The sequence below is a fragment of the Cornus florida genome, unplaced genomic scaffold, assembly GCF_030987335.1.
Source record: "Cornus florida cultivar Cherokee Brave unplaced genomic scaffold, ASM3098733v1 CherokeeBrave_3.0.0_Hap2_Chr08, whole genome shotgun sequence".
Classification (NCBI taxonomy): Eukaryota; Viridiplantae; Streptophyta; class Magnoliopsida; order Cornales; family Cornaceae; genus Cornus; species Cornus florida.
In genome coordinates, this window is record NW_026775578.1 from 35468886 (window position 1) to 35482172 (window position 13287).

The window sequence follows — 13287 nt, forward strand, 5'->3', positions numbered from 1 at the left end:
CATCCAATAGGTATAGACCGTCCACTTCACGCCCATTGCCAATCGTCTGTTTCGACACCAGATCCTGAAAAATACAATGAGGGGGAAAGAACGTTACACTGTAATTTAATTATTTAGTAACCCTACTAACATAAATAAGATTTGTAGTGTGGAACATGATGTGACCCTTCCCAGCAATGGAAGATGGAGAGCCATCTGCAAGGCGTAGCTTGAGATGGCCAGAGCAGATACTGTAAGATTGGAAGAATGAGGACATACCCGTCATATTGTTTGAAGCACTAGAATCAATGATCCATGGTGTCGAAGATGTAGATACGCTATGTGCAGACACAATAGTACCTGAGTGGATATAAGAGGAGGTTGGCTGAGATGATGCCACCATTTAGTTGAAGAACTGTTTGAACTTGTTCAAATAAGCTTGAGTCAAGGTAATTGTGGCAGAAGATGTAGAGACAGAGTTGTCAGGAGCTGACAACGAGATTGGTTGTGTAACAGTGTAGAGGATCGAGGCTGTTGTAGTAGGCGTCCATGTAGAGCATAACAATGAGATTTGATGTGACCAAATTTTTCGCAATGGTCACACCGCCCACGTTGTCGTCCTAGAGGAAGAGAGGTGGTAGAACTCTAAACTGAATGGGATAGTGCAGTTCCTGAAAGGTTGGGAACCCGAACTGCTATAGCAGAACGATTAACAGAAGCAACACCTAATGGATGAGTTTGACGGCTCTCTTCTGACAACACATAGGAGTATGCATCCTCAAGAGTAGGGAATGAAAATAAGCCCAATAAATGAACACAAGCATACTCAAACTCGTCGTTCAATCCGGCAAGAAACTGAAACACTCTATTCTTCTCCACAATCCTTGCATATAAAACTGCATCATCTGGATCCTTTCAAGAGTGATAAGAATCCTAATATGACATCTCCTCCTAAATAGCACAAAACTTGGCGATGTAACCTGAAACTGTCAAGTCACCCTGAGAAATCCTGGTGATATCTCGCCCCTATTGGAAAATTCGTGCATTATTCTGCCTCTGAGAATAAATGCGTTAAACTGAATCCCAAATCTGCTTAGCAGTCTTCATAAATATATAGCCAACGACTATGTTTGATTGCATTGACTTGACTAGCCAAGACATAACCATACCATTATCTCTACAAACCATTGTGGATATGCCTTCTCTGACTCAGTTGGCTCTTTCTCAGAACCAATACTATAGCCAATTTTGCCTTTGCCACCAATGAATATCTTGGCAAGACTGTGCCCAAATCAAATAGTTGGAACCATCCAACTTCACTGTGATGATTTGAATTCCTGGATTTTCTGATGAGTTGGTGGGAAAAATGGTACCACCACCAACATAACTTGAGCCAATATAAGTAATAGTTGAGGACCCTGAATCTGCCATAATCTGTCACACAACAATAAAAAAACTTCAAAAACAGCACAAATTTTGTTAGTAAATCAAATGGTGTCCTCAGACCATAAACAATAACGACGTCTCCTCAGACCATTCCTGAAAAATCCAAATTCATACTTTTTTAAGGAGCGCTGCCCGCTTACATATATCTAGACAACCTCCTCCTTAATATCCGGAACCTCTCTGTAGACTCAAATTTTTTTTTTACCCAAGCCCTTCTAGGTGTTGGAGACCAACTATTCCAATTTACCCAACCCTAGAAGAGTAAAAAAGAAATTGTTAAATTTAAAAATACCTATTTTCGATCACAAAGCAGGAACACAGAAAAACATGCGTAGGCAACGTTACACGATGTCACAAACAGCCTAAGGTGGTTGTCACACAAGTAGCAAGGCTGCTGAAAGGTATTGGCTCTGATACCAAGAAGAAATATAAAAAAAGAAGAGAATTATGTAAAGACTTAAATAAGATAAATCACTCATTCACAGTTCTAGTATTTATAGATAAAAAGAGCACACTCTCGTATTACAAGAAAGGAAATTAAATCAGATCTTAATCAAATCACAGAATATTCTATGGCATATTTTATAACATAATCAAATATCTGCTAATACGGTAAATCATTCCATAAATCATGGTATCATATATGCTAACAATAACAAAATGTGGGCAACTGAGAAACAACATATGCATAAATGAGTGTGATGGAAATGCAAATGTATGCAAATGTGAGATGGATGTGTGGTAAGACAAGAAAGGATAGAATTAGAAATGAACAAATTCTTAAAATGGTTGGAAGTAGCACTAATTGGAAATAAAGTAAGAATCAATTGCGATGGTTTGAACATGTTCAAAGAGGACCTCAAAGTGCACCAATTATTCTTTATATAACAAAATGTGTACTACTGGGAAACAACATATGCATAAATTGAGTGACGGAAATGCAAATTTATGCAAATGTGAGATGGATGTGTGGTAAGACAAGAAAGGATAGAATTAGAAATGACAAATTCTTGTAATGGTTTGAAGTAGCACTAATTGGAGATAAATTTAGAGAATCAATTGCTATGGTTTGAACATGTGCAAAGAAGACCACAAAGTGCATGAGTTTGGATAAATGGCATGGTCCACATTGAGGGTAAATCTAGGAGAAGGGGAAGGCCAAAGGATATGGTAACATGTGGTTTGACTGAGATTGTGGCATTGGATAGAACAGATTGGAAAAATAGAATTCATGTAGCCGACCCCAAGTAGCTGGGAAAAATGCTTTGTCAAGTCGTGTAGGGTTGGTGTCTGGGTATCATGTGGAGGAGAAATGAATTACTCTGTTTCATGCCATAAGTAACCTGAACCGGAATCTGTGAAGGTGAACAACTATGATGAAAGTGGTGATAGGGCATGGATTGTTTTGAAGTCTGGATGCAAGGTTTTGGCGTCGATTGTTGTCTAGGATGCGCTATTTGTAGAAGCCTTATCAATGCTAATTGCTGGGAAGGGTAGGTTGGGTTAGAACTCTTGGTAGTCCAAGCTTCCATTTATTGTGTTAACCATTTGTATACGTCTCAATTTATCTGCTTAAACGAAAAGCATCTGTAATCCGGATTTTGGACATGTGAGATTTAATTTGTGTGTGCATTTCTACCAATTATTTCTTTAAGCATTATTCTAACCATCAAGGTGCTTGGATTAGTGTGGAAGTTGGCATAAAACACAAAGCTCTTGCATCATCAACTAAAGGAAAGTCTTTATATATGAAAGGAAACTCATGCCAGTTAAAGATTACTACATATAGCATGTCAGTTGGAGATTTATTTACATCTAGCATGCCAGTTGAAAGAGTTTTTATTTTTTATTTTCGGAAAGTGGCAGTTAAAGATTATTCCATGTAGCATACCATGTAAAGATTTATTTACAGAGATTTTAACTCTCATCTTGCAGGCCGGTGAGAGAAGGAAAGGGAAGAAGAGAGGTTTGTTCTTTAACAAGTAAAATGCTACTGCTCTTACCAATTGTCACATACAAGTGTTGTATAGGGTGTGTTGTGTACATTTAAGTTGAATGAGTGCATCATCAAGATGTTTCTATTTTATCTTGTGTACAATCTTTTGACTTCAACTACAGGCAGAAATCAGCTTGAATATGGCATGAGCTGAGTCATTTTTTTACTTTGCCCCCCAATCCTCCCTTTTTTTTTTTTTTTTTCACAAAAACCGAAAGCCAGTGACTGGGAAGAGAGAGCCAAAGACCGAAGATATAGCAAGAACTGTAATCTCTCCTTTCCAAATGAAAAGGAGTGTTTGAGCTCTTTTAGGGGTAATGTAATATAGGTGAGTGTGCACATGTTTGTTTGAACTTTCTAAAAATATAATGAATAAATAAAGTACAGTTATGCATTAAATATTAATGTACGCATTCTCGAAGTAAGACTTTGTTCAACTCGTTCCACCCACGCTAAGGGTTAATTTAGTGCATGAGACTCTCGCCATTGCATGATGTGAAGAGGGTGTGCAACTTTATGTGAAAGTTGTGTTTTCACATACTAAATTCATTCAAAAAATACTAAATTCTTTCCAAAAAACACTTTTTAACGGCAGAGCAAGCTCTCCCACCAAATACATCAAACATGGCATATAAGAGCCGTTTTGGATGCTGGGACGGGGTAATAGTGGCTTTGCATTAATGTATGGTACTTTCAAGTGGAGAAATTTGGATTCTCTTCCTTGGTTTTGCATAAGCCACATTTAAACTAAACACCATGTTATGATTTTTATACATAAGTAAATTAAAATAAAATTGATGACGCGACATGTTCATAATGATGAGATGATCGTTATGAAAATATTTAGAGACAAACGAGAGAAAAAGTAGCGGGGATAATCTAAATATACGTTCGATCAATGAACCGGACCAACTTACAAAAACTCTCCTCAAACCATTCTCATTCATAATATCAAATAAACAGTCAGTCATCCATAATATCAAATAAATTTTTTTCGTCTTTGATAAATTTATAAAAGGCTATAGCCTATAATCTTAGTGATCCGTCATGAAATCAATAGTGATACATCATTACAATATTTATGTTAAGGCATTTATTATGTTATTGGGAGCTCTTCTATTTCTTTTGGTAATATTTGTTGTTTTGAGTAATAAAAATATATTAAGAATTGCCAATAATTATTTTTTGGTGTCTTTACCCAACATATGCGTTCAATAGCCTCTACCATAGAATTGTTAATAATGTATTTATTTTTCAATAGTATTAATGTTTTTACATACGTTAGTTTGTAAGGCATATAATAATATACATAGAGCAAGTGCAATGCAATGCAAATATTGCCAAATGTAATCCTTTAAAGAAGAATCTGTTTTTTAGTCTCATACCATCTCCATTTGAATATTTCATTGATCCTGTTGTTGGCTTAGACCTTAACATTATTAATCAGCCGGCCTATGTTTTCTGGGACACTAGACAAACTTAAATATACATACATATATATATATATATATATATATATATACACACACACACACTCCTCACTACAATCTTGCAAGTGCTCAGTCATTTGCAATCAATCATAGTTTTCTCCGACCCAATCAAACCAGAAGATAATTTTAAGGAGTAGAGAGAGAGAAGTATGAGTGGTGGTGGAGGTGGACGGAGGAAAATTCCGACATCAAATGGCCGGAAAGACAGAGATGAAGATCTTCTTCTATTCCGGGAGATGCATAAACGCGAAAAAGATCGCGTCGTCAGCCTCCTTCAGCCTGTCTCCGATGACTTTGAGTCAAATGGTATGGCCATGCACCTCATGCATTTCCCATTCATGCTCGTCATTCATCATTAAAAAAAAAAATCATTTATCATCATCTTCTATATATATATATATATCATTAATTTTGTTTGAGCTCAATCTATGTACAGGAAATTATCCACTCTACAGAGTGCCATCTGCAAAAAAAGGATTAGGATATGAATTTCTGGGTGAGGCTGAAAAAAATGACTATGACTGGTATTAACCTACCCATAGCCTATCTACTTCTCCTACGTCTTTTTTGAAAGCCCAAAAAAAAGTAAATTTTTTCATTGTCCCAAACACTCCTCCAATATATTAACAATGATGGTATAAAGGGTAATAATTTGGAGTTCGAAAGTCGGATAATGAAAAAATTAGTTGGATGTGTTTGGTTGTTGGACTCTCAGTCATTACTCAAATTGTAGTTCAAACTACTGTTCAAAATTAATGATTTCAGTTTTGTAAATTTGTAATTGCTCCAAAGTCTTATAAGTTAGAATTAATCAAATTCAATTAATATATATATATATATACATATATATATATTATGTTTAATTATATGCTAGTCTCAATCCTAAGAATAGTAACATTTGTGATATATATATATATAGGTTAAAAACCCCACCAGCGACTCCTCTATTTCCATCTTTAGAAATGGAAGCAAATGCCCCGGAATTTGTGGCTCAAAGGGAGATACCAATCATGCAGCCTCTCTCAAGGGTATACCTTTTATCTTACACTCTTTTATTTAAAGAATCGGTGGCATGGTCACACACACAGACACACTTGGAATTGAGGGGTTTTAAAGATATTAATCTAGATTTAATCTTTTGAATATTACTTGAATTTAATAATTTAGATTTAAATTTCAATAAAATGATAGTTTGATTTGATAACCTTATGCATAAATTCTCTCCTTTTCAAAGCGAAGGTTGAGATTTGAAAACTTTATATATGGATTTGGAATAATTAGTTATGAACTTATTAGTAATAATTCTGAAAAAGAAAAAAGGGTGTTTCTATACCTTAAAAATAAGAAGTACGATACACTTGATGACATTTGACTGAGTGTGTCTCACAATGCCATGGGCCCCATTACAGAAGTTGTAAATAGGGACCACATCATTGTGAGACACTCGTAGATAAGGAGTACATCATTGTGAGACACTCGACTAGTCAGGTGTCGTCAAGTTTATATTTCTTTTAAAATAACAGATAATAAAGGTAAAATTTAAAAGGGTATTTATAGAACGCGAATAATAGCTCACACTGTTTAAATTTGAAATTCCAGTCATTTCAGATCCATTCATTAAAATGTTCCATAATAGTTGATTAGGAATTCTTTAAACTCAGTTTTCAGGAAATTCAGAGGCAACAAAGGCAAGCAATGGAAGGCCCAAATCTCCAAATCCAAATCCAAATCCAAATCCAAAGCCTAAAGTCCCTCCCAGATCTGTAACCCCAAGTGGGAGACCTACCAATATTTCATCACAAAACACTAAATACAAACCATTAACAAACCAAAAAATGAACCAATCCTCCACTGACCTCATGAAAAAACCAAATGTACTACTAACTACTACTCCAAAATCCACAAAGCAGAGAGAAAGCAATCCAAATTTTCTCAATTCAAACCTTGCAAAAAGCATTGGCACAGACTCAAAATCCAAACCTAAAAGCAGAGGGGTGTCACCCCTAGTGAGATCAACAATCCCAGCTCAAATTCCAGGGTTTTCGGATCAAACACCGACGAATTTAAGGACAGATAGAGCATCTTCTGCCACAAGGGGTCGACCAGGGAACCAAGCTACGCCGATTGTCCGGAAACCCGAGCCGATTACTAACCCTAGGAGGCAGTCGTGCTCACCAAGTGTGACTAGGGGACGCAGAGTGGAACAAAAGCAAGAGAGTGAAGGAAATGTGAGTGCACAAAAAGGTAGTAGAGTCCAAGCTGCAGGGAGTGGAACACAAGTTTTGGGCAGTAGAATGTTGGACAGGTTCATGAATGCTAGGAAGTTGAATGCTGAAGATAGAGAAACAAAGCCAAAGTTGAATGGTTCTTTGAATGAGAGCTCTGGTTTTGGAAGGATGATGTCAAAGAGTTCCTTGGATATGGCTCTCAAGCATATGGTATGCTTCTTCCCTCTTTGCATTCATAAAATTATATATGTATATATATACACACACACACACACACACTTTAAAAAATGAAAGATATATAAAAGAGACATTATTCAATTGTGGTCCGTTGTTGCAAAGTCCGAGGAGGGAGGGCTTGGGACAGACCTAACTTTTGAGAACCTAACTCTCTACGGTACAAGTTGTACAATACTTTGAATTGATTTTAGTCATCCAAGACAGTACAACATGGACAACTGAGATTAATTCACAATACTTTGAATCGATTTCAGTCATCCAAGACAGTACAATATCAATTCCCAATACTTTGAATCAATTTCAGTCATCGACTGTCTTGGATAACTGAAATCGATTCGAAGTATTGTGAATTGATCTCAGTTATCCATGTAGTGTTGTACTGCATAAGATGTCAACTCAACTTTTGATATTTCACAAAATGAGGGAGGACTTGGGACATATTTAACTTGAGAACCCAACTCCTCTATAGTACAAGCTATACGACACAGGTGTTGTACTGTCTTGGACGGCTAAAATCGATTCAAAGTATTGTGAATTGATCTCAGCCGTCCAATGTAGTATTCTATTTCACTAGATGTCAACTCAACTTTTGAAATTTCACAAAAATGACTACACTGAAACTCGAACAGATGCTATTATCGTGAATTGATCTCAGTCGTCCATTGTAGTATTGTAGTCCCAAAGATGCCAACTCAACTTTTGATGCTTCACAAACTCGAACAGACCTAAAAAATACCGTCCAATGTGGTATTGTTGTACTATCAACTCAACTTTTGAAGTTTCACATAGTGATTGCTTAGAAACTCAAATTGATATAAGCGATAAACTGTTGAACATAGTTCAAACTTTTCCGACAGAGCTTGTGCTCGAATCACAAATAATTTCCCTTTTATTTTTTTGAATATCCTTCATTTAATTATTTGGAATTTTGTAAGGCATATTTACCCTCTCGAGTCTTTAACTGGTCTTATCTTTTATGGGTTGACAGGATTTTAAAAGAGAGCCAATTATTTATCGTCAAGCAGGCACTAGGAGTACCTATGGCAAAGGTTCTGCAACCAAAGAGAATGCTAAATGAATTTTTCATGTTTTGGAGACTTTAGAAGGAAATAGTGGAAGCTAAGTTCTTCATGAATAAGACTAAACTGAATTAACTGCCATTATTTATGTCTAAATATTACAGTTGCACACAAAGAAATACAGTGAAATCACGTGTGACTACAGATACAAAGAGGTGTAAATAGGTTTTTTTTTTTAAATGGTTGAACAAAATTCATTTATTATTAGTGTTAACACAAGCATGACAATGACATACATACTTTGTTGGGACAATTTCTTTTCGTCTGTTTTTTTTACAAAAAAAAAAAAAAAAAAAGACACCCTTTTGCGTACCGAATGTTCAAATATCTTTCCGTTGTTCAGAAAATCTCCTGCATTTTTTCAAATTGAGCAAACAAGGACAATCTATCAATTTAGTTATTGAAATATCTATAATACCCTTACAACAAAATAAAAGAAATAAAAGAAACAATGAAAAAGCAAAATGTCCATGATTTATAAGGGTATTTTGGGGTTTTAAGAGAACTTTTTCATCAAAATTGGTCTAAGAGGACAATTTGATACAAATTTTCGAATGTTAGGGATTTATATGCATATACTAAATAGTAAAGGTGTTTTTGACACATTTTTTTTTTTTTTATATATATAAGAAGGTTTTGTTTTTTTCACTTTACCCTTATTTATTTAAGAGATACTCAATGCTAATATTTTCAAATCTACACCCTCAGAATGTATATCAAAATTCAAAAGGCCTTAGAACTTAGAAGAGCACCGCTATCAATTTGGAACCAGCAAGTCTCTTCTATTTAAAAATCATTACTCATACACGTATTATTATTTTTTAAATATATATATATATATAAAGAAAGTATATATATATATATATATATTACACATTCAAACACATACACACAAGAATGTCAAGGCCGACCCTTCAGAATAGCGTTTGTTGGGTAGTTTAATCGAAAAGGCATTCATCATCATTTTAAGTTGTATATACTATATATATATATATATATATATATATGGTCAAAATGTCACAATATATATGTGTGTGTGTGTGTATGTGGTCAGAGTGCCAGCAAAATCTAAGCTATTGTTATTAGATTAAATATAGTAATAAATAGTTTTGACATTCTGTATTTGATTTTATTTGCCTCTGTTTGTTGAGATCTCCTTCTCGTAGGAGTTTAAATGTCAAGTAAACATCTTATTTGGGTTAGTTAGGTTGCAAATTTTTAAAACATTTTTTTAATGTGGTATTGAACCGATGCTAATTATGATAGTTGTGGATGTTAAAATATGAGTTTCTGAAGTACGCGGATGACAGACACTGTGACGTAAAGAAACCAAATTACAAAAATAAAGTTTGGATTAGAGTTGGACTTAATGATCCGACTCTAATGTCAAGGACTGTGTGATTTGCTGTTAAACCCAAAAATTAAAGTTATTAGACACTGCCCATTTGAATCACATCAACACTCTCAGGTAGGGATGGCAATTTGAATTGCCCTGTCGGAGACCCACCCCGTTCTGCCCCTAATGGCACGGGTTTAGGAACCGTTTATGTACCGTAAGAGCGGGTATGAATTTAGATTTTAAATCCGTCGTGGATTATAGGGCGAGTATGGGTTTTGAGAAACATCCGTCCCTCTTTATATATATATATATATTTTAAAATTTATCAATTTATTTATAGAGATCATAAAAAATAAAAAAAGGTGAACGGGGATGGGCAGGATAGGCACGGAACAAAACAGGTATGAATTGTGAAATTAAAAACTTTGGCAGTTATGGGGCCAGTATGGATCCATAATTAAACTAGGCGAGTACAGATTTAAGCAAACCCGCTCCATACCTGTCTCGTTGCCATCCCTACTATCGCGACTAAGTGATTCGCAATTTTTCCCAAAAGCTTAGCTATTACTACATCAACGTCCCTTAAATCACCCAGATCAAAAATTTGGTACTCTTATATGGGCCAGGTGTTTCACGATTTAACTTAAAAAGTTAAACTATTAAATTATGTTAACATTCAACTTTATATGCCTAAAAACCTTCTCATTCGAATCCAACACGGGACAAGGATTATCACACTAAAGCAACTCACAACTTGGCTTAGATAGTTATTTTGCCCCTTATGAACGGTAGTTATTTTGATCAAATCCAAGTCCGAACTTGAACAATCAATTGCTAGACTTGTCGGTGTTCAATTATAGTGGTAAGAGCGTGTGAAAAGATTATGAATGTGTGTGAAAACAAATACTTGATTTTAATATAAAAATAAAAGTTGTGAGGGTCATTATGGTTCCATCATCTCCGGTGAATGAACAGCACTCATGCGTGTTGAAAATGTTGTCCAAAGTGAATTGACTTTCAACTTCATGTTTCATTTTACAGGGACCTTGACCACTGATTTTAACTTTTCACAAATATAATTACAAATAATTAGGGTTGGAGGTGCAAGTGCCCTGTTGTCTGAATGGTTGGATTGCTTTTCGTGTCTAAGAGTCGTGTTCGAGCCTTGCACTCCTCATTTCCCGCTAATTACTAACAACTAAACCTAACATTCTTGTCCGGGAATATATATATATATATATAATTTTCATCACATTATCCACTTGAACTTTTATTGGTGGGTGCTGTTCTAACGAATTGTTTGCACTCAAAGGAGAATCGAATCGTAAAGTTGATGTTTCATGAAACACCATACACCTCTTATTTTTTTCATTTTTAAAATTGTAAAAACTAAAATCTCGCTCAAACCAATCAAGTTAAACAACCAAATTGAGAATGCTAGCCTAGCTATTTCTAACCCAATGATAAAAATCCTTTATTTTCTTTCTCCCGGCCCTCACAGAATGGAATTTAATATGATGATAATTCCTAACAAAAGTTTTATCATTATTTATGGTTTCTTCAACGTAATTTTAGAAAAATAAGTATATGTATATATATACATGCATATATATATATGTATGTGTGTGTGTGAGTGTAATAGGACATTCAGCCTACTAGAAGGGCAAAATAGTACTCACACTTGAAAATCCATTCCTTCTGCTGTCCAAATATTGACTTCTAGACTTTAGAGCCTGCTAGCTTGTTGAGCATGGATTCCACATAGGAATTAAACACGGTTTAGGTGCATGAATCCACGTTTAGTTAAATTATATATATATATATATTCGATCATTCACAACTGTAATTATATATATATATATATATATATATATATATATATATATATAATAGTAATAACAGGCGATACATGTTACAATGACATTCTAGAATACGGCATGAAGTAACAATCATCCCCAAGCCCAACCAAAACTAAACATTATTTTATATATATATACACATATATAGATACACTGTACAATACTACGTGTACATATATATAAATGATATTACAGATCCAATCTGGAGGCATTGAACTTCCCCCGGTATGAACAATCCCGTGGATAAGAGTTACCAGCTGCTATGCTCTCTATGAATGTGCTAAAAACAATGAATAATAATATATTATTATTCAACCTCAATCGAATGATGTAGATTGTCTCAAATTTAATTTTAATTAGGTTTATTCTATTGGGCTTTTTTTTTTTTTTTTTTTTTTTTTTTTTAAATATATTATTTGTTGGGATATGCTTGGATTATGTCTTAAATTTAAATTTTGTTAGGTTTATTAATTCTATGGGTTTCTTTTTTTAATATATTATTAAATATCTATGTGATATGTCCTCTAAGCAATTCCTATATTAACCTTTGCTTTTTTTTATATTATTTTTTCACAATTTTCATCATTAATTCTTCTTCTTTTTTTTACATTTTTCATAACCCATTTGTTACTTTCAAACTTATTTTCTTATTTTATAAACCCAAGTGATTAGGTCCCTTTGCCATCTATAATTACCTCATCCTCTTTTTTGAGAATATTATAGGTCAATTATGTATATATTTATATATATATATTTTTTATACGACTATTAATCATATATAAGCTAAATACAGTAAATAGGTTTTCTTTAACACATTCATAAATATCCATCAATAATTGGATGCATTTATGTAAGATTCACATTTCTCAACTTATTCAGTTCAATTATCTTTTGACCTATTAAAGTCTTATAAAATACAATTTTTTCTTTTTTATGTTCAAATGATTCCTGTTATGTTGGTGGTTAAACTCTTTGTAGGGGAGGTTTTGCAGAAAAATAAGCTGCCACGATGATTAGAAAGCTTAACTCCTCTCGTTTTAAAAATAAAAATAAAAAAAATCAAGAAAGAGAGAAAAATATTAAATACTTGCATTCTTATTCAAAAGCTTAAACTGTTGGCAGGATATTGTTATATACTCACTCATATAAACCCATGACCATCATCTGGATTGGGACAAACCATCTGAACTCGCAACACCTTGTCAATGACTGAATCTAACCCTCTTGAATATTCGCTTACCCTCTAATCCAAAAATATATCTGGGCCTGCTTGGTTAATTTGTAATTATAAAAACAGTTATCAAAAACTCAAAAAACATAAATTTGTTCTTGGAGCTGCCACACACAATGCCAGTGATCGAATCTCGCCACCTCCCTTTTCACCTTCGACTAACCTGGTGTTGTAACTATGGGGCCGGTTGCTCTATCCCCAGTTTGATGCCTTTGGGGTGGGTCCGAAGGGCCTTGCCTAGAGGAGTTTTGAGTCATCAAAAATAAATAAATAAATAATCATTTATAGTTATCTGAAAATAGACATTTTTATAACTGATTTTTTATAAAATAATTTTCAGAAAACTGAATCCTAGTTAGTTAATTCGCGTATGATACGCGAATTAAATACGTAAGTACAAATT

At 34.3% G+C, this 13287-nt stretch overlaps 2 protein-coding genes across 3 annotated transcripts in view; both read left to right on the forward strand.

Annotated features, from left to right (window-relative positions):
- The window catches only part of LOC132271274 (uncharacterized), a 33274-nt gene extending 29651 nt beyond the window's left edge, over nucleotides 1–3623 (forward strand). For both annotated transcript variants that reach the window (XM_059772602.1, XM_059772603.1), the window contains exon 21: nucleotides 3361–3623. In XM_059772602.1, coding sequence (XP_059628585.1) covers nucleotides 3361–3411 — 51 coding nt within the window. In that variant the 3' untranslated portion in view covers nucleotides 3412–3623. The remainder of the gene's footprint in view (nucleotides 1–3360) is intronic.
- A 1437-nt stretch (nucleotides 3624–5060) lies between these two features.
- Nucleotides 5061–8454, forward strand: LOC132270047 (uncharacterized). The gene is made up of 3 exons (XM_059771260.1): nucleotides 5061–5217; nucleotides 6580–7349; nucleotides 8365–8454. Exons 1-3 carry the CDS (start codon nucleotides 5061–5063, stop codon nucleotides 8452–8454), a joined length of 1017 nt encoding a protein of 338 aa, XP_059627243.1.
- The last annotated feature ends 4833 nt before the right edge of the window (nucleotides 8455–13287 follow it).